Source organism: Hypomesus nipponensis, chromosome 8 (assembly GCF_054491055.1).
Source record: "Hypomesus nipponensis isolate SF chromosome 8, ASM5449105v1, whole genome shotgun sequence".
Taxonomy (NCBI): domain Eukaryota; kingdom Metazoa; phylum Chordata; class Actinopteri; order Osmeriformes; family Osmeridae; genus Hypomesus; species Hypomesus nipponensis.
In genome coordinates this window covers 10740001-10762428 of record NC_140368.1, presented here as the reverse complement: position 1 = coordinate 10762428, position 22428 = coordinate 10740001, and the positions used below count along the sequence as shown (strand labels likewise).

Genomic DNA, 22428 nt, shown 5'->3' with positions numbered 1-22428 from the left:
TAGAAAATCGGCATATCAGTGAGGAAGCGATCCTTCTCTGTCTCAAACACACACTTCACTTGCTATGGAAACCCCTTCTTTTCCTCCTTCCAAGTGGAGTGGTACCTTGTTGGTGACGGCAGGGGGGCAGTCGTCCAGCCTCACCCCGAACGTGACCCCTGGAGAGGCCTTCCTCTCAAAGGGCTTCCTCATCAGACCAGGCAGGCCCTTCCTCCACGTCCCCTTGTCTTTGGGCGGGCTCGTGTCATCTAGGAGGAACACGCACACGCACACGCGCCAGTTTTATATTCTTCACATGACAACAACCAGCGGGTTTTACAATGCAATAACAAAGAGGAATTCGTGCTGTGTGAAGTCCCACTCTGGGTGACAGATACACACATATCCTTATAGATCATATACGTGTAAACAGAAAGAGAACGTGTCTTGTTTTGTACCATGAAATAGTGTGTGTGTGTGTGTGTGTGCTACCTTTGTGCATGTTCCTCCTGTCCTCGGTGTTGGGGGAGAGGGGGCTGGAGGCTGGCTTCCCCCCCAGCAGAGTGTGTCTGATGCTGAGAGACTGACGTGACGGTCTGGGAGAAGGCTCTGTCTTACTGCCTGTCGGACTGGGTCACACACACACACACACACACACACACACACACACGGTAAGATGAACAGATGATCAGATAGATTCAGCAAGAGTGTGTGTGTGTGTGTGTAGGAAGCAAGGCTCCTCCCGCTCACCTCATCAAGGTGTTGTACTCTCTGATCTTGCGACTGATGAGGTCCCGGCTGGTGAAGACAGAGTTCTAAAAATAGACACGGGGACGGGGACGGGGGGGGAAGGAGAGAAATTAGGTCAGAGGTCATGCAGAAGTGATGCTCTGGAATGTTCTAGAGAGGTGTGCGTGTCCTCACCTCCTCATCCAGGTTGCTGTTCTCCTGGATGACCCGGATCCAGGCCAGCATGTCCTCCCTGTCCTCCGCCTGGAACAGGAACTCGCAGTCCGACGTGGTCAGGCGCAGCACGTTCTTGCGTCTTGTGTCGCTGTAGGAGATGTCAATCAGGCAGGCCTTGATGCTGATTGGCTGGGGCTCCGCCTCGGCCTGGGCGTTGGCGTGGGCCAGCCCCTCCTTCTTGTCCTTGTACAGGCAGAGGGCGTGGCCTCGCAGCACGGCGTACATCTGTTTCCACGGACGCATCCCTCCGCCCGCCCGCTGCAGTCGCAGGGAGAGAGACAGAGATAGAGACAGAGAGAGACAGAGATAGAGACAGAGAGAGACAGAGACAGGGTTGCATCACACAACGTGTCTAACTGACATGGCTTTGATCCATCTGGGCTGAGAGCTTGATGAACAGCATGAAGGTCTCTCTGACTAAGGTGTCTCTCTGTGACTAAGACCGGCCCACCTGCAGCTCTGATGCAACATGTTACAGTATTATTATTAGTCTCTCTCTCACTCACACACAGTCATTAAATATGACAGAAACCAGAGGGTTATTTTTCCTTGTGTCACTACTACTTTACAAACCACATCCGTTAGCCTGAAGGTTTTCCTTGACACACAACTTCAATCGGGACAGGTCTTGCGTGAGGGTGTGTGTGCGCTACACACACCTTGCTCTTGTCCGAGTTGAGCTGCTTGAAGTGCAGCCAGCCCTCCTTGGTGGCGTCGCTGAAGATATCTGAGGAAGAATCTCTCCTGGATCCAGAGTCTTCAGAAGACCGGTCCACTGCCTACAACACAAACACACACACACACACACAGAGTTTGGTCTATCTGTCCTTGTGGGACCCAGAATTCAGTCTATTAAAAATCCAGTTAACCCTAATCTAAACCGAGCCATTTCTAACTTGAACCTGAAAACGATCCCTAACAAACCCATACTGTCATTCTAATCCAACACTAAGCCAAACCCTAACCCCCTAGAAATAGCCATGCTAGCTTACCATCCTTGTGGGGGTTATTCTGGTCTCGCACAAAGGTTCAAGTCAGAACTACAAGGCTACAGATGTTACATCCCAGCCAGGTCGAACACACAGTACACGCAGAAAACACATTCAAACTAGGGCCCCTGGATATACAAAGGCGTCCTTCTTGGTTTTCCAGGCGGCCCTGCTTTCCATATGAGCGCTCTGAGGACTATCTATACCAGTCCCTCAGGCAGGCGCCTGTTATCTTCGGGGTGGTGAGCTGAGCACTCATCCCAACCTCACCCCCAGAACAGGCAGATCACAACCAAGACGGGGTGGATCCAGACGGGAATGAACGCTAGGAGGAATGGACAGGGGGGGGGGGAGGAGAAGACGAAGGAGGGTCGAGGCTTGTGTTGTGTTGGCAGAGTGGTGCGACGGTCAGACTCACCTTCCTGAGGCCTTTCAGCCCAGGGACCTCCTGTATGGACCTCCTACAGAGAAGCACACGGGCACATGAACACGCGGTCTCACCCTCACAACAACAGTGTTCCGTACACACGGCAATAAAGCCTCAAAAGGAATCAGGGAATGTCATCGGGGTGTGGTTGTCGGCCCGTGAGTGGTCTCGCCAGTGAAGGTCTTACCCGAGGCCCTCCTCGCGGTAGTTATCCAGGCCCTCGTCACAGGACTTGGAGCGCTCCGTTTTGGTACCAGAATCCGAGTCAATGATTGTGAGCCGCAAAGAGTCTAGAAGGAGGCACACCAGGAACACAGAAAAAGAAGATGACGACCAATCACATCGACTTTGCCGCGTCAAAAGATATGACTCGATGTGTCGAACGGACTGCCGAATGGGACGGCCCCTCACCTTGGTCATGTGACAGCTGTCGACGAATGAGAGGCGAGGGCGACGTGGGGCTGGGGGAGATGGTGGTGATGACGGGGGTTGCGGATATCACCGCCGACGCCGTGATGTGAGTGGCCTCCAGATCCATGCTGGGACTGGATGGTTCATCTGGGGACAGGTGACACACAGAAACTTCTAGAACTGACCGGCCAATACCGCTACCGTCATGATTAATAACTCCCTCCCATGTCGGCACACACGAACAGGAAGTGGTTGGATTGGCTCTGCCTGGCTCTGCATCACACCAGAACATTCAGATCCCAGTCAGCCCTCGTCTCTGAGACAGGCTCTTTAATCTCACCTTAATGACACAAACTCACGCAGCAAGCGACCGCAATAAAATACAAATGTTACAGATAAGCGGTTTCTAAACACACAGTCTGTATAGATTAGGAGAGAGACAGTGCTTGTACCGACAAGCGAGGTGTGTTCATGGCAGTCTGTCGGTAGGATGTTGCAAATCCCTAGACTGCAGTTTGTGGTTTACACCTTTGACACACTCATCCACACCTACTGAATAACACACACATGCACGCAAATGGCCTCACGCACACACTGTATAACAGACGCATCATGTACCACGTACCCGTACTGTATTTCACATCCTGACACACACACACACACAAAGTAGGGAGGTGAGCTGGCATCTCAGACGATGACGGACTGTATCTCAGAGAGATGCAACCCTTGAACAAACGAGCAGTGGTGAACCTGGTCTGGATGGTTCCAGTTGTGCTTCCCTGGCAGACAGACAGGTGACTAAGACCAGCTCCCCTGCAGCCACACAGCCATCAGCTCTGACGCAACATGTTACAATATTACTGTAAATGTCTCTGGATCTGTCTCTCCATCTTTCTCTTCATAGCTCTCTGTTTCTCTCTCTCTCTCTGCCTCCTGTGTTGCTCCTTCTCCAAGAGTTTTATAAGAGCACACACATGCTCATCAAAACACCTACGGGAAAGAGTGATTGGAATTCCAGTAAATGTTTTGGACCGTTACCAAGATTGCTAGTGGTTTCTTCTCAGCTAAAGTCAGATCATGCCTCGGTGTCGTAACTCGCTCTGAACCCCAGCAGCCTGAGCTCCAGCGAGCTCCCAGGAGTGTCGCCCACGACGCCGCTACACACAAATCCTGCTAAAACAACAAGCAGTCCTGGAGATTACATTTCTGCGCGCACCGCAGCACAACACCCCCCATACGACTGCTCACATGAATATGAACCATCTGAACTGGTTCACTAACCCGATTGCCACATGCCACTTTCTTTTCCAGGCCCTCAACACCACCCCCCAGATCGCTCCCTCGACAACCAGACTTCGAATTTCCCTGGAAGGAGCGATGCAGCCTTTCTTACATGTATAGATAGATATCTTCCTATGTATGAAGGTAAATAACCCCTGGGTGGTGATCTCTGCTGACTAGAGGAGGGTGAGTTGTCAAGGGAACGACCCCAGGTGATGGGGTGGTTAAGGTCAGGCTGGGTTTGTCTCGTCGGCAAACACGTGAATCACAAGAACCACAGCCGAGCCTAATTAAAGCAAATACCTCAACGTCAATTACAAATAAATGAATAAAACGGCATAAACAAACAAAATTCGATACCCATTCCCATCTGACAACTCCGAAAGTCTGGCCCTGTAATTACGAACATCTGAGGTTCTCACGGGGAAAAACCAAACAAACGTTCTTGAGTGGTCGAGGAACCATCTCGAACATTTGCATTGTACAGTACAGCTTCAGAGGCCTATTCAGCTCCCGGTGCAGTTCAGCATGTCTAGCAGACACATACTGTTCAGCTGCTGTTGCAGGGCTGGTGGAGGTTATTCTGAAACCTGAGAGAAGGGGGTCACTGCAGGAATGTTCTCTGCTATGTCACACACCATTAGGAGAGCACTGCTATCACGTTTCCCAGTTTCAACAGCAATTGAGATGAAAATAACCTTTCTGAATAGACGTGTGTGTGCGAATGTGTGTCTCTCTGTTATGCTCTGTGTGTGTGTGTGTGTGTATGCGCGAGTATCATATTAAAAGGTGAATCCATCACTTTCCCCTGCAGAGCAGTGTCACATCACCCCCCACCTGATGTCAAGATGCCAAAAGGGTTTGACCTCTCAGAGCATGGCTCCCTGAAAGTCAGTCAAAGACTACCAACATCTCCACAGACGTGCCACACACACACCCACACACACACCCACACACACACACCAGCTCTCCGCCTGTCCAAACCCAGGAGGAACAGAACATACCCTGCTCTCCAAAACCAACACTCCTCGCTGCCTTCATGGAGCAATGTTTCAGACTCAAACGGCAGATGTTAATAAGTGTTTAGGCGCTGTAAAGCTTGATGAATTGACAAGACGTTCTCGTTGAAGTGTCTAACTTTTGACTTATGACTGAACCGACACCCTATTCAGTCATTACAAAGTGTTAAAGCGCTACACATTGACAAGTTGTTCTGGTTAAACAGTGTCTAACTTAAAGGACACACACAGTAGAAGTCATTGTGCTGTAGCTTGATTGCTTGATATCTGTGTGTATTTTGTGATAACAGGACAATATCCAAATTCTCGTTTCACTGCCTTGAAATTACCCTACAGTATACAATGCCATAGGAGGCTGAAGATGACATCAAATCAGAAAAATACTGTCCATTGACTCTCTCTGTCTCTGTCTGTCTGTCTGTCTGTCTGTCTGTCTGTCTGTCTGTCTGTCTGTCTGTCTGTCTGTCTGTCTGTCTGTCTCACTCACCCTCACCCTCACCCTCACCCTCACCCTCACCCTCACCCTCACCCTCACTCTCACTCTCTCAGTGTACGGTGCTGTAGGACAGAGCAGCGCTTGTCTCTGGGTCACATACACAGCTGTCATGTCTTCACACGCGAGCTAACAAGACAAGAACAACAATCCTCTTAACAGCCTGCTTGTAGCCAGGACCCCATCCAGGAGACAATATCAATAAGGATTAACATGTTATCATAACACACACACACACACTGTACACACAGTAGACACCCCCACACCTCCCTGAAGGCAGGAGGAACCAGCGACAGTGTTCATAAAGGCTGAATCATACACTAGCAAGATCCCCTCCAATGATTAGGCTAGATGTTGCGTACTGTCTCGTATTACCTGTTTGGCTGTGTGCCACCGAATGATCGGATTCATATATGCACACACAAGCACACAGAAACAGAACAAAAAACGCACATAAACTATGCCCCCACTTCCCTAGAGCCTCTGTTATAGAGCGCTGTCGTCATGGTAGCGGGTAACGGTAACAAAAGGAAGGGAAGAAACAGGAAGTGCACGGTGCGCGTGGCTCTTACCAATGAAGGGGATGGAGTCCAGCGAGTCGCCAAGGTTACTGGACCAGGAAGCCTTCCTCTGGTCTGCCAGCCTCCTGCCCTGCCCCTCCCCCTGGGCCTCCCCCGCCAGCCACGACCCCCCGGCCTCCAGGACCCTGGACGGCGGCCGCGCCGCCGCCCCGCCCTCGTGGTCGTTGACGGCCAGGATGTAGGAGGGGTGTCTGAGGGGCGTCGGCCCGGAGAGCCGCTCCCTCCTCAACACCACCACCGTGGCGTCGAGGCCCTCCACACCTTCCCCCGGACTCCCATTGGTCCGAACCGGGAGGGCGGAGCCGCCCTCTTTGACCTTTGGCCTGAGGGTCAGGGCTCCGTTGGGGGCGGAGGGGGCGGGGCCGGCCTGCAGCTGTTTCTGGACGGGGGTCTTGGAGGGCCCGGAGCAGGAGGAGGACCTGAGGCCGAGCCCCGCCCCCTGCCTGCCCTCCTGCAGGCTGTCGGCCCGCCCCCTGAGGTGGAGGCGCTGCAGGGGCGAGGCGTGGCCCAGGTGGTTGCCCATGGCAATGTGTCTTTGGTCTTTGAGCGGGTCTGTGGTCTTGCTGTTGCCGGGGGTGTTGCCGGGGGATGGGGCAGGCGAGGGGTCCGCAGGGGGGTTCTTGACGGGTAGTCGAGAGGGCCTGCTCGGAGCAGGCAAGGCTGTGTGGGTCAGGCTGTCCGTCCTGGAGGTTAACGCAGGCTCCGAGGCCCCTTTAGAGAACGCCGGAGCGACTACTGCCAACCCTGCCCCGGCACCCCCTCTCCCCTCTGCCTCCACCCCCGCCGAGGTCCTGTGTGGCTGGGGTAGAGCTCTGAGGACCGCCCCCTGTCTGCTGACTCTGGCCTCCTCCCCCCGGAACAGCAGCAGCCTGTCTTCCAGCTGGGAGCGTCCCCCGACGCCCCCTCTCTCCCCGGGCGCCGAGCCCCCAGCCTCCCCCTGCCTGCCCAGGTAGTCGCAGGAGCGAGCCCGTGGCTTGGCCCCTCCCGCTGGGGTGGAGCAGGGCAGGGCGTCCTGGGAGGAGCTCCGGGACCAGTCTATGGGCGTGGCTCCCGGGTCCACCACGGCCCCTCCCAGACTCTCCTGGGAGGCGGAGCGGAGCGGTACGGCCACGGCCCCTCCTGACCCCGCCCAAGCCCCGCGGTCGTGCGAGGCGCTCCTCCGCCTGAACTGCGACCCGGAAGCCACGCGCTGCTGGGCGCCGGCGGGGGGCGGGGCCTGCTGGGCGTACGCCGCGTTGGGATTGGCCGCGGCCCGCAGGCTGTCCAGGCGCTCCTGGATGGTGCGGCAGCCGTAGGTGTGCAGCCGCCTGGCGTCGATGTAGTCCTTGTAGGTGGTGTAGTTGCGCCAGTCGATGTTCTTGTGGGGGGAAGGGGTGGGCGTGGCGGGGGCGGGGGGGAGGGGGAGTAGAGGAATGGCGAGACGGGAGGGGGGAGGGGGAGTAGAGGGAGGGCGAGGGGGTAGGGGTGAAAGCGTCGCCCCCAGCGGGCGTGACGGGGGTTCGGAGCGAGGAAGGGGAGGGCGAGGGGTGCGTGTCAGGGTAGACGGGCCTGGACCCTGGGGAGGAGGGGAACAGGGAAGGGCTCCCTGGTTTCCCAGGGCCGGGTCGGGCCGAAGCGGTCTCCGGGGATACAGGGTACCGGTTCTGCTCTGTCCTGTGGCTGGGTCCGGCCCGCAGCGAGCGGGAGCCTCTGTCCACCGGGCCTGGAGACGCCGCCGCCGCGGGCGTCCTCACGCCCTCACTGCACACGCACGCCACCGTCTGGGTCTTGGGGGGGCCGGGGGCCGGGGGCACGGGGACCTCCAGGCGGTAGCCCACCTCCGAGGGACTGGGCTTGGACGGCGGCCGCCTGCTGGCGCCCTGGGGCGCCGCGGGGGAGGGGGAGGCGTCCGGGGCCTGGGCCATGCCCGACGCCTTGGTCTCTATCCTCGGGTAGCAGATGGGCGGAGGCTCGGGGATGTTCCGGGCGTTCCCGCTGTACGCCTCGTTTCCTTTGAGGTATGCATCTTGAGAGTAGGCCTGGGAGAATACACAGGGGGCGTTAGGTTACTACGGCTGCAGGAGCAGGAATTCATGACATAACACCTCAGGGAACACGGCTCGGGATCTTGGACAGGGGGGGGGGGGATTTCGTTCACTGCGATACTGCACCGTCGCCTGTACATGATGTCAGCACGCTAGCACTGCACCAATCACATCCAATCCTCGGGATACTCAACTGGACTACTGCCAGTGTTAAGAACACAGCTGTGCACAAATTAATGACCAGGGACAGGGGAAGTAATACAACTCCTGTTTCTCTGTCAAATTGGCCCTGTAGCGTTAGACCACTGCTAGCATAACATAGTTAGACTACCACGACACATAACCTTCTAGCCTGTGTAATCAAATACGCTCATAAACCTACCCAATCACTCAGACAATGTAATCGGAAGGCACAAAACAAAACAACCCCCTCCCCTAGACCTTCTCTACATCCAATAGTGAGGGACAGTGATTAAGAGGTTGTGTGACCTCCAGTTATACACCTACAAAAAAAATCTGATTGGGAAACAGATGTGTGTTTTGTCAGGGTGTGAGAGAAAGCAAGATAGAGAGAGAGAGAGCGCGAGAGGGAAGACAAAGAGAGAAAGGGAGCGAGAAGAAGGAAGAGAGAAGTACATAAAGAGAGAGTAAGAGAGAGACAGAGAGAGAGACAGAGAGAGAGACAGAGAGAGAAGAGAGAGAGACAGAGAGAGAGAGAGAGAGAGAGACAGAGAGACAGAGAGAGACACAGAGAGAGACAGAGAGAGAAGAGAGAGAGACAGAGAGAGACAGAGAGAGACAGAGAGAGACAGAGAGAGACAGAGAGAGAGAGAGAGAGAGAGAGAGAGAAGAGAGAGAGATGGCAGAAAGAGGGCAGAGGGCCAAGGCCCAGAATAAGCCCTGAGGCAGGCTTCAGGTGGAGGCTTACCCACCTGCGGGCGTGCGCTGCCCACACGGAGACAGGAGGAGAAGCTGAACGGAGGCCGCCTCCTGCCCCGGCCCGCTAACTCTACCTCGGTCAGCATGACACCCTCCCTCCCCTGGCACACGCGGGACGCCAGCAGAAACGACTCAAAATAACATCCAGCCCTGCCAGGGAAACTGGCCCACTGTCTGCCCCAGGGATGCAACCAACCAGAAATAGTATCGTTTTCTTTCCTGAGGATTTTCAGCTCCAGTAGGGAGTGTGTGTGCTGTGCGTCTGCATCTTGGAGCGGGGAGCTCTCTGGGAGCTCCGAGTGAGTGAGCAGGGGGAAGAGAGTGAGAGACAGAGAGAGAGAGAGAGCGCAGAGTTGGACTTTAATCGATGACGCTCCACCTTGCAGTGTCGGATTACGCTTGCCCTTCCCCTCGCCGATTTGCATAAGTCACGGTGGTGTAACGGAGACACACGCACCGCGCTGATGTCGGATAAGAAGCGGACAAACAGTGGAGGGCGGGATCGACTTCAGATGTTTTCGCTCTTGGAACTTTTAACTCCCTGCCAGCCACAAGGCATGCGGTGAGGAACGGCTCTCCGACACAGAGAGCCCTGGACGAGTGCCTGGCTCTGTGAGAGAACCGAGACATCACATCCAGCTGGACGGTGACATGGGCCACGACACACATACTGAACACAAACACTTATGAGAGGCCAAGACACAATGGGTGACACATTAGATCCAGGTGCTAGTTATTAAATAGGTATTAAAAACCCCTGCAGAATGCATATTTATATGAATATTTGATAATACGACGATACAAGTTGCAATAATATTAGTAAGGGTTATGGCTAATGTTAGGGTTATCGTATCATGAGATAAGTTAATAGGTATTAAGGCTCTTAAAAGATGCTTATTAACATGAATGTGTTAATAAGACTTACTAACTGACAAAAGCTTTCATAAATAACGCTTCTTACAAGCACCTGGATCCAACGTGTTACCAATGACAGGTAGAGTTAGTGTCCCTTCTTACCAGAGCAGAGATGTCCCTGGAAAACTGCAGCCCCCAGATTAGATGCAAGCAAGAGAGAGGAGGAAGAAAGAGACAGAGACAGAGAGACAGACAGAACGGGGGAAAAAGAGAAGAATACCGATGAGTAAAATGGGAGAACCCGAGGTGGACTGTTGGTTGAGGGGAGCCGGATGGCTCCTTCTGCTACTGTATTCCGGCGTGCGCTAAAAATACTCTCTTCTGTGTGAGCGCTGGAGGCACCATGTACAGAGGCAGGAGGGAGAGACCCAGGAGGAGGAGAGGAGGAGGAACGTTCTGCCCGCCACCTGCGTGACCTCTGTGTCCCTTGGAAACCCAGGGATGAGTCCGGGCGCCGTCCTGCCCGCGACCGTCATCCGCCCTTCACCACCTCCTCCCGCCTGTCATCCAACCGCTGTCAGCGTACACTGAGCCCCGGATCCTCACAGCTCTCTCCCTCTCTCCCTCTCTCCCTCTCTCCCTCTGCTCCATGCCTCTCCCTCTCTTTTTTTCTAGACCTTTCTATCCCTCTCGCTCTTTCTCTCGCTTCATATAGCTTCTGTTTGATCTAAAGGCAGCCATAAACTGTCCTCATCTCTCCATACTTCATGCTCTCTCCCCTTCTCTCTCTCCCCTTCTCTCTCTCCCCTTCTCTCTCTCCCCTTCTCTCTCTCCCCTTCTCTCTCTCCCCTTCTCTCTCTCCCCTTCTCTCTCTCCCCTTCTCTCTCTCCCCTTCTCTCTCTCCCTCTCTCTCTCTCTCTCTCCCACCCTCGCCTCCCCTCTCTCTCTCTCCCCCTCCCTACCCTCCTCCCCCCCTCCATGCCAGGCTGTGCTCTCTGGTAAACAGCACGCTCAGGAGTCAGCTGACTGCAGCTTCTCTCCCTCTGGTGTGGGGCGGCTGAGCGAGCAAGTCCTCCGCTGCAGGTCACCCACACCCACACACCGGCGGGTCCTTGTGGGCACCCCTTCTCGGCATCAGTCCATGTGTACCTCCACTCATCCATCACTTCCTACTCACTCACTCTCTCTCTCCATTCATTCTCTGCAGGGAGGCTCCTGTGTCACACACACAGCCAGGTCACGTGACACAGGAGCTGTGTGACCTGCAGTGTGTCAGAGCTTGTGTGCTCGCGCAGGGCCTCGTCCCGCGTCCAGCCTGCCTGTGTCATCTGCTGAGCTCCAGAACGACCCCATTCATCCGAGCCAGGGAAACTTCTAGAACACGGAGGACAGTGGGCCCTGAGGACCAGGGTTAAAGACCACTGGCGTACATGCTCACTGAAGGAGGAGGAGGAGGAAGGAGGCTGGTGGGGGGCGTCTCCTTATAGTCCATACTGTGGCATGAAGAGGGCGTATGAAAAGACACAGAAAAGCTTGTCTAACAGTCTACTGTTTTAGTCTCTCCTGTGGTAATTTCTTTCGGTAAAAACCTGACATTGGCCCGGGTTTCCCAGATTTGTTAAGACGCTCTAAGCGTCTTAACGAATCTGGGAAACCCGGCCATTGTTGTTGCTGTCAAGGACAGGAGAAGCACATGAATTAGGACATAAATCAGCTAGATGGCATCTTGGCGAATTTACAAAGCCCACAGAATGCTGGCACATTTCACCATCAGACTGATGTGACTTGTGTTAGCCTGTTTAGCATGAATTGCTGTCAAGTGCCCAAGGCAATAATCAGAGCTGGAAAGCTTTCCAGCGTGCCAGAGGCAAGTTGCTGTACTGCAGCTTTTACCAAGCTTGGGCCTAGCTAGCTATCTGTGCATTTAGCATGACGCTGTGAGCTCCAGTCAGTCTAGGCTTCTATTCCACAGAACAAGCATACAGGAGGTCAACAGCGCTGGTTGGCTGGGCCGTGCGTGCGTTCGTGTGTGTGTGTGGTGGTAATGTTGTCATGGTATGCCTGAAGGCGGATGTCGGGGGTTCAGTGTGGGGGATAAAAAGGTGTGCTCCATTTCCTCTTAATCTCTCTTTTTTTCCCCCGTCTCTCTCTCCATCTCTCCCTGCCTCTCATGCCTCCCTTTCCCCCGCCTACCCTCTCATTTTTCTCTCCCTCTCCCCTCCCTCCCTTTTTCCCTCCCCTCTACTCTTTCTTCCTGGCCGGTAAACCCCAGCTGGCAGGTAATCCATGAGAAACAGAGAGAAGTGGTTTCGCTCAACAGAGAGCGGCCGCATTAAGAGCTAATGCACTGCCGGAGCAAGCTGAGAGGAAGACTGCACTTCCCTCAGACACGGGGAGACGTTCGATAGACGAGGCAGAAATGGTCCGAGCTATGTTCAGCCAAAGATGACAGTCTTACGGGCGGCGGTGTCCAGACCTTGGTCCTCGCTGTGTCTACCTAATCTCCTCAGGGTATCAGTCCACTCAGACACGTCAAACAGCCGTCCCTCTACAGCGGACGAGGCTACCGGCTAGCAGTCCCCTACTTCCTTGGTGGAATGTCCAGGCTGACTGTCACTTAACCCTGTTCCTGTACTACTTGGTGATCAGTGTCGTCTACGCCCCCAGACATGAGGCCATGCAGGGGTCAAGCAGGGGTCGTGCAGGGGCGGGTCTGCTCTGCTTACCAGCTGCAGAATGTCCTCATCCTTTGGCATCACACAGAGCTCCAATGAGGTGTCACTGGGAGACAGAAACACAGGAGAGAGAGAGAGAGACACAGAGAGAGAGAGAGAGAGAGAGAGAGAGAGAGAGAGAGAGAGAGACACAGAGAGAGAGAGAGAGACACAGAGAGAGAGAGAGAGAGAGAGAGAGAGAGAGAGAGAGAGAGAAACACAGGAGAGAGAGAGAGAGACACAGAGAGAGAGACACAGAGAGAGACACAGAGAGAGACAGAGAGAGAGAGAGAGAGAGAGAGAGAGAGAGAGAGACACAGAGAGAGAGAGAGACAGAGACAGAGACAGAGACAGAGACAGAGACAGAGAGAGAGAGAGACAGAGAGAGAGAGAGAGAGAGAGACAAAAAGAGGAGAGGAATGAGAGATGAGAGGAAGGAGAGGAGAGAGTTAACAGGTGAGTGTATAAGCGTCACCGTTTCAGCAAACAGTCAATCCTGTATGTACTTGACTGCCTATGTACTGTTTCACTGGAGGTTTGAACCCTTTTGGATGTGGATGCAGTTTGCTCTCCGTGACTTCATTTAGCTTCCCAAAAGAGTGCAGCTACACTGCCAGGGGGCAAAGTGTATTACTGATAAAAATAACTTTATTGGAGCAAGCGATTTCCTGTTCCACTCTATGGATCATTCTGGAGATCTGACCAGGGCTGAGCCTTCCTGTCTGAGCTACGCTATCTGATGTACACCACATGAACACCAAAGTCCATCCAAACAAATGCTCTTGGGACATCGCTACAGGTACAGAAACGTCCCTCGCACGCCAACCATGTGACGTGGAGCTGCTCGTCAGACGGGCGTCTTCCTACATACCTGAGGTGTGTTATGGGTAATGTGGTTCCTTACCTGTTCTGTATCAAGGCTATCACTTGGGAGTACGTCTTTCCAATGATGCTCTCTCCGTTCACCTTGACGATACGGTCCCCTGGAGGGAGGAGCAGGGAAACAGAACACTGCGTCAGCCTACGCTCTCCCATGTTCTCCAGTGATCAGCAGCCACAGACTGGGGCCACGCAGCAAGAGAACCTCTCAAGGCCCCTCCTGCCAGAACAGTGGCTCTCGCGTCCTCAGGTGTGGTTATGTTTGGCGGTTCTCAGTGTGTTCTGGAACGAGGATGCGGCCCGAGTCTGGATAGGGCAGGGTGAGATCGCACAGGAGTAGCGGTGTCAGTGTCTTCGGCTGCTTGTTTATAGAGCAGCTTGTTTATAGAGCGGGGATGGTTTCAGGATCTGCATTCATTCAAGAGTTCTGATGATGCCATCTACAGGAAGCGTAGGAGGGAGTGGGGGGGGGGGGGGAGAGAGATAAAGGGGGGAACACCAGACCGCCCCTCCGCCCCCCCCCCCCCCCCGGGAGGAACCTCTGCTGATAAAAGGAAACCAAGAGCTTGTATCCCACCACTTAACATTTCCAGTAACACATTCGTCTAGTCTAGCGCCAACGCCGTTAACAATGTCTAAAAACGGACTTCCGGGTATGGCGAGGTGCTAGGAGGTCGCACATTTTAAGCTCTACTGCTGGAATGTAATTTAATCCTACAATACTAATCAAAATATTGTCAAAAGTCACGCAACACGTGTATAAGAGTATCCACAATTAAAATGTCAGGAAAAAATGTTAAAGACAAGGCAAAGAAAGAGAAAAAGAAAGCACGACAAGACGGCGAACATTTGGAGGTCGAGGAGGCTAGCAACATTCAGATTGACAATATGGCTAACGAGGATGACCTTGACGAAGCAGACGACGAAATATTAGATCCAGACAAGAATAGCAATCAAGATATCATGAAAGCCATATTGTCCTTGAAAAGTGGACTTTATAAAAAAATTGATGGAGTGCAAGCAACAATTGCGGATGTAAAAAAACAGATACAGGACTGCACAGGCCGCATAGAGCATGCCGAACAACGGATCTCTGATGCGGAAGATGACGTTAACGAGCTAACATCCAAAGTTAGCAAACTGGAAAGCACAGTCAAAAGCCTTGCTGACAAAGTTGATGATTTGGAATGCAGAAGTCGGCGAAACAACGTGAGATTGGTGGGGCTACCAGAGAAGACTGAGGGTCAGGATGCAACTAAATTTTTGGAGAAATGGATACCGGAGGCTCTGAACATGGAACCACGAGAGGGGTTGGTGGTGGAGCGGGCTCATAGAATAGGCGCTCCGCCAAGCAATGACTCTCGCACGGCTCATCCAAGGACTTTAATCATGAAGTTCTTGAACTTTAAAGACAGGGAGCGGGTACTGAAGGCAGCTAGAACCAAGGGACAGGTCTTGTACCAGAATAAGCCGGTTCGTTTTTATGTGGACCTCTCTGCTGGTGTGCACAGGATGCAGCGCGAATACGATGAGGTGCGAAAGAAGCTACGAGACAGGGGGATACACAAACACCGAATCATCTTTCCAGCCCGGCTTCTGGTAACACACAAAGAGAGATCCCACGCCTTTCAAACTCCGGCAGAGGTGGACCGTTTTATTCAATCCCTTTGAACTAAAGACTGAGTCGGGCTCGCCGCTGAAAGGTTCCGACAGGAAAGTAACACAGTAGCCTTACTAAATTTACTTTATTTTGTAGCCATTTCCACGAAATTATTATTGTTCCGTTTTTGTTTAGCCTATCCCTTTGACACGGACAGGACTGAGCATCACTTCTTTAGGCTGTTATGGCTAACATACGTTAAAATGTAACGTTACTCTTGTGGACAATGGATTTAAATTTGGATGAGAGACACTGTTTAAGCACCCAAACACTGGTAAGGTGAAGTGACATTTATCGTCAACTTGGGAGCACACATTGGACAGAGTTGACATTGGTTTAGCCCTATTGGACGTAGGCTACAACGCATCGTGGATTTTATGTGGCTAGGCTAAGAACTTTTTGCCCTTTTCTCCGCTCTCCAGCCTGCATGTGCGGGTTTCAGGTTTGTGTTAAATGTGTTCAGGCGGTTTTACTTTATAATATGTCTAGTGACCAGGCTACAGGTTGCAAATGTTGCATAGCTCAATGTTACATTACTTATGTTATGTGTGATTAGTATTCAGGAAAAATGAGAAAGCTAGTTAGAGCTTAAGAGAAGGAAGGAAAAGTTAGTAACTCGCTTTATCGTTAGCTTAAAGTGTGGGATGGGAGGGGAGGTTCAGAGCGCATGGACTTCAGGTTCGTATGGGGGTGGGGGTGGGGGCTTTTTGTTTTACGTTATTATTTGTTCTCTTATTTTCGGGTGTGGTTTGTCAATGTACTTTACCAAAATGGTTCCTAAGGATACATTAATACATATTGGATTTAATGTCGGATAGCTGTAAGATAAAATTTACATCGTGGAATTGTAGGGGTCTGAACAAACTTACAAAGGTGAAACAAGTAATGAGCAGGATAAAATCCTTGAAATCAAAAGTAATATTTTTACAAGAAACACATCTGTTGAGTGAGGATGTTTCCAAAATAACAAGAAGATGGCAGGGTCAAGTGTTGTCTGCTCCCTACACCACTCATGCTAGAGGGGTTATGATACTAATTCATAAATCTGTCCCATTACGGGTACAAAATATAGTTAAGGACTCTGCAGGTAGATATATTATGGTCCAGGGCAGGCTATTATCTGAAACCATAACTTTGATAAATGTCTATGGTCCCAATGAAGATGACCCTAAATTCTATGATAGTTTATTTCTGACTGCATCAAATTTCCCCGGACAATACATAATAGCTGGTGACTTTAATTGCACGTTAGACTCTTCAAGAGACAGGTCGACTGGTTTAGATGATACTCACAATAAGTCGAGAAAGGCGTTACACCATTTTATGAAGGAATTAAATCTGTTGGATATCTGGAGACATGGTAAACCAAATGCAGTAGAGTATTCCTGCTATTCTAGCACTTATAAAACTCACTCACGCATAGACTACTTTTTAGTTTCAGCACTACTTGTCTCCAAAATTGATGAATGTCATTATAGTAGTATAGTCCTCTCTGACCACGCAGCTGTATCCTTGACCTATGAAGATACTAAATTAGTGAATGATCCCCCAAAATGGCGTTTTCAACCGGGATGGCTTACGGATCCCACATTCGTAGATTTCTTAGATAAACAAATAGACCTGTATTTTGAATGTAACAAGTCCCAGACCTCTGCTAGTACAAGATGGGAGGCTTTCAAGGCCTTTATTAGGGGCCAGATCATTTCTTTCACTAGCTCAAAGAAAAAGGCTACACGACTTGAAATGAAGACATTAGATGAGGAAATTAAAAAGCTGGAAACAGAAATCTACTATAACAGACATATAGCTACGGATGTACACTCAAAACTGCTACTGCTTAGATCTCAGTACAATGAATTGGCAGCTAACAAAGCAGCTGCTGATTTAATGAGACTCAAACAGTCCTACTATGATCAGGGGGAAAAGCCCGGAAAACTTCTAGCATGGCGCATTAAACAACAACAAACAGAAAGATCTATTAATTGTATTGAAGCCCCAAGTGGTAGGACTTTAGAGGACCCGACAGAGATTAATGAGACCTTCAGAGTCTTCTATGAGAAATTATACAGCTCTGAGTGTTCTCCTAATCTGGACACGCAGACACAATTCTTAGACAACCTTGATATTCCCAAAATTTCGGAAGAAGAAAGTAGAGCATTAGATCAAAATGTAACTGTATTGGAAATTGCAGAAGCGATTGGCTGTATGAAGGCTGCTACATCGGCCGGCCCAGATGGCATTTCGATAGATATCTATAAAAAATTTCAAACCAAATTAATATCACCCCTTTTGGAGATGTTTCAGGAATCCTTTGAGAATGGTCTTCTCCCCACATCTATGAGGGGCGCCTTAATCACTTTACTTCCAAAACCAGGGAAAACAAATACAAAATGTGAAAATATGCGTCCAATTAGCCTTCTAAATTCAGACACAAAAATACTTTGTAAAATTTTAGCAAGAAGATTGGAGGATCTTCTACCTAGGGTGGTGGGGGAAGACCAAAATGGGTTTATTCAAGGGAGACAGGGTTTTCATAACGTCAGACGAGTGCTCAATATTTTATACAGTCAGAGAGAGGCCACAGACACGGCCTTACTTTCACTTGATGCAGAGAAGGCTTTTGATCGTGTTGAATGGCCCTATCTATTTGAGGTGTTAAAACAATTTGGCTTTGGAGGTACATTCATTAAATGGGTTAGATTGCTTTGTACAGGGCTTACTGCAGAAGTCTTGACTAATAGTAAGGTTTCCAAACCTTTTAACATCTGTCGAAGTTGCCCGCAAGGGAGCCCTTTATCGCCATTGCTTTTTATCCTTGCAATTGAACCATTTGCTATAGCGGTGAGGTCACATAGCGATATTTATGGAATTCGAGAGGGTCATTTAGAACATAAGATAGCGCTCTTTGCCGATGATGTAATATTAATGATTAAAAATCTACATAGATCTATCCCAGCGCTCTTAAGTCTTATTGAAACATTTGGAAAAATATCCGGTTATAAAGTTAATTACTCAAAATCATCGATAATGCTACTTAATGAAACAGAGAGGAAAAATAGTCCTGTATATGCTTCTACTTTCAAGTCTACAGATAATTTTACATATTTGGGAATACAAATTGTCCCTGAGGTGAATAAGATTGCTCAGATAAACTATGACCCAATTCTGCAAGACTAGTATTTCTTCAATAGAGCGTTGGACATCCTTACCTATCTCAATGATTGGCAGGATTAATATTCTAAAAATGAATATACTCCCCAAATTTCTTTATTTGTTCCAGAATATCCCCCTACCCCCTCCCTCGTCCTTGTTCACAAGAATCATGAAACTGTTTACCAACTTTATTTGGCAAAATAAACGTCCCAGATTACGTCTATCTTTACTTTATCTACCATATGATCGAGGCGGCCTTAAATGCCCAAATATCCAATGGTATTACTGGGCAGCTCAACTGCGGTCGATCATGTTTTACTTCTCTTCCGGAAATCCCCCTGCTTGGATTGATTTGGAATCCTGCTCTGTTAAACCGAGTTTACCATTGCACCTGTACTTGTACTCAGCAGGCCGTAAATATCTGAAGAAAAATACAGACAACCCTATTATATTGAATATGATTGATGTTTGGTTCGACACTTGCAAATATTTGAATATAAATTTGTCCCATTCACGCTTCAGTCCTATTTGGGGTAATGCCAACTTTGAACCAGGGCTAAAGGATAGAGGATTTAAACTATGGGCTGAAAAGGGGTTAGGGAAAGTACAAGACATGTACAGGGAGGAGGATGAAGTGTTTATGTCTTTTGCGGAAATATCTACCAAATATGACATTCCAAATAATAACTTTTTCGGATATCTTCAGCTTAGGAGTTTTATATCTTCATCTCAAAACCATTCATTAGATATACCGACCATTTCTGCATTAGAAGTAGCAGTCACTAGACACTGTTATGGCAAAGGTTTAATTTCAACTCTGTATGACTTGTTTGTGTCTGGATCTATTGAATCATCAGAATCAAAACTGAGATTATGGAATGAAGATATAGAGGAGGAAATATCTTTAGAAGACTGGAGAGAGGCTTGTAAAGAGGCACAGAGGCAGTCAATCAGCAGCAACCTAAAACTCCTACAGTATAAATGGCTGATGCGTACATATATAACTCCTGTGAAATTGCATAAGTTTAATGATAATATTCCTGATACCTGTATTAAGTGTGATGAGGCAAGGGGGACACTGTTTCACTGTATATGGGAATGTGGGAAAGTGAAAACCTTCTGGCAAGATGTTGTTAATATGATTGATCAAATTTTATCAAAGAAATTACCATTGAATCCCAAACTTTTTATTCTTGGTTTATATCCTACCATACCACTTCTACAAAGCAAAGAGTTCAGATTCATAGATATGTGTATATTACAAGCTAAACGTATAATTGCTCTTAATTGGAAAAGTGTTGATGGCCCAAGAATTGGTATGTGGGTTAAAGAAATGGCCTCAAACATGTCAATGGCAAAGATAACGTATATTGTTAGACGTAAACAAAATGTTTTTGATAATACCTGGGGACCTTTTAGGTACTTCTTAAGGCATAATACTAATGTTGGTAACTTGCTCCAGCAAGAACAGGCTCTGGGGGAGTAGGACAACTATCTGATTATGTACATTGACTAGTAGGAAAAACAACAACAAAAAACACCCATTATTCAATGTGTAAAATATGCTTTTATGTTTCTTTTTATTTTCTTTTTATTATCTGTCTTTAATTTAACATTTAGTTACACTATTATTATGGGTGGGGGAACAGGGTGAAAATGTTTGCTGTGTATTGCTCTGTTGTTATTCAATTTGATATGACTTGCAAACTGGAAAACAATAAATACATTGTTTAAAAAAAAAAAAAACAATGTCTAAAAACTGCCAGGGTTTTCTGGAACCTACATCTTGTTCTGGTGGTTTCTGTAAAAGGAACTGCATGAGTTGCATTGTTTAGTCATGCCAATGAACAAGGAAGTGGATATTTTATTTCAGAGCCTTCAGTAGTTTCCAGTAACTTTGCTTCCTGGACAAATCTGAAGGGAAATCAGACTTCAAAACACAATAGAATTATTCATTATAAAAAAAAAACGTAGTTGAAGTATGACTCGTGCTATTCACACCCTGCCAACTGGAGCACGGGCTGGTCTCCGTGGAGATAGAGTGTGGGAGGCGTGGCCTGGCTGGCGTTACCTGTACAGAGTCCAGCTCCGTGGGCGGGGCCTCCCTCCTTCACCTGCTTGACGAAGATTGTGTCCATTGGCTCCAGCCTGTTCCGCTGTCTCCCTGGTAACGACAGAGCACAACGCACATTAAGGTCACACAGAGGAAGAGCCACTGTGGTATCAGATCTGGGCCACTGGAGTTGCCAGCAAGCTTACAGCAGCACACTGTGAGCTAGCACTAGCTAGATACAGCATCACACTGTGAGCTAGCACTAGCTAGATACAGCAGCACACTGTGAGCTAGCACTAGCTAGATACAGCAGCACACTGTGAGCTAGCACTAGCTAGATACAGCAGCACACTGTGAGCTAGCGCTAGCTGGATACAGCAGCACACTGTGAGTTAGCACTAGCTAGATACAGCAGCACACTGTGAGCTAGCACTAGCTAGATACAGCAGCACACTGTGAGCTAGCGCTAGCTAGATACAGCAGCACACTGTGAGCTAGCGCTAGCTGGATACAGCAGCACACTGTGAGCTAGCGCTAGCTAGATACAGCAGCACACTGTTTTACTTTCAGAGGTGTGGGGGCAGAACTAGCTAGCATACTTTGGCTCTGAGGACCAGACAGGCCTTGCATTGATTAGGTTTCTTCACATTAACATTGGTGGCTGTCCTGGCCACACACACTGCTGCAAAGCTAAATGAGACAGCACAGGCTCCACATTCAACAATTAGAGGTGCATCAGGGTCGAATGTGACGAGGTGTCCAGCATGTCCAGAGCCAGATGACCTCGGCCAGTGAAAGGTCCACACTCGTGCATTTGTCCACACTCGTGCATTTGTCCCTCTCAGCACGGCTCCCCACCCACCCGCCCTCCCCATCCAGTTCTATGCCTAGCTGGCAGATTTTGTTTTTCTTTTCTGCATATGTGTCATTCCCCCCCCCCCCCTAACTCCATTCCTCCAATCGTCTCTCCTGCTCTTCCTCCGTCCCTCTCTCTGCCTGGGTGGAAGGTCTAGCGGACCGGATCACCCTCTGGTGGTGGAGAGCGCTAAGGCAACCGATTCATCGCCATGACGTTCACGTTTTTTAGGGATGCGTGATCTTGTTTCCCGGGCACCGTCACAGCAGAGATGTTGTAAAACATCACCCTTTCTGTACGTCCCCCAGCAAGAACCTGCACTACCGACCCCCCACCAGCCAGACTAACTCTCCCAGGCAGGTCTCCACCAATCCAACAGAGGGCGCTCAAGGCTCTCCTAAAGACGACTTCTCCTCACATGCAGGAGAACCCCCCCCCCAAGGGTAAAGCTGTTCCCTTTCACCTTCATGCGGTTCAGCGTGACACGCTCGCCAAACAGTGCCGCCAGCCACTAGGAACCCTGGGAAATCACAGGTTATCTCCGGCTGGAAATGTGTGCCGGATGTTGACATATGATGTCGGTTGTGGATGATGACGGGTCGTTTTTAATCTTCTTTATCTCTGCGGGCTTTAAGAGCAGCCGCCCACGGCAAGCTAACGCTAAAGACATGCCTGCGTCCAGTAGAGAAGCGCTAACGCTAAAGGACACACAGACAGTAAGGAAGAGCTGTCAGTTGGAGGAGAGAGTGCTGCTGGCTCTGCGAGGAGGTCAATCTGCTCCCTCACACGCTGTGGGCTGGTCTGATCACAGCTGACATACAGAGAGCAGTATAGCAGGTGGGTCTCTCTGCCTCCCACTGCTGCAACACCAGCCTCCTCTCTCTGGTTGGACTCTGGAAGTCTGCAGTCCTGCAGCACCACTAACCCCCCCACCCACCCCCTCGCTCAGGCTGAACTGGACTCTGGAAGTCTGCAGTCCTGCAGCTGGATGAATTGGATTCTGTATCTAAAGCTGTGGATATTTCCCCGGCCTAAAGCCGTTGCCAGGATCAAAACAGCATGCAGACAGCGTTGGCCCTGCGTGTGTGTGTGTTATCTAGTTTGAGTTCTGCATTAGAGTACCTTGCTTGCTAGGATTCTTTTCAGTGT

At 50.1% G+C, this 22428-nt stretch overlaps 1 protein-coding gene across 1 annotated transcript in view; it reads right to left on the bottom strand.

Annotated features, from left to right (window-relative positions):
- arhgap21a (Rho GTPase activating protein 21a) overlaps window positions 1–22428 on the bottom strand; it is a 40828-nt gene that overhangs the window by 8888 nt on the left and 9512 nt on the right. Inside the window, 14 exon segments of the mRNA XM_084703842.1 lie at window positions 106–248; window positions 472–608; window positions 730–794; window positions 904–1203; window positions 1605–1724; window positions 2353–2395; window positions 2549–2651; window positions 2773–2919; window positions 6138–7587; window positions 7589–8164; window positions 10127–10150; window positions 12691–12745; window positions 13583–13661; window positions 20442–20534. Of these exon segments, the coding sequence (XP_084559968.1) occupies window positions 106–248; window positions 472–608; window positions 730–794; window positions 904–1203; window positions 1605–1724; window positions 2353–2395; window positions 2549–2651; window positions 2773–2919; window positions 6138–7587; window positions 7589–8164; window positions 10127–10150; window positions 12691–12745; window positions 13583–13661; window positions 20442–20534 (3335 nt within the window).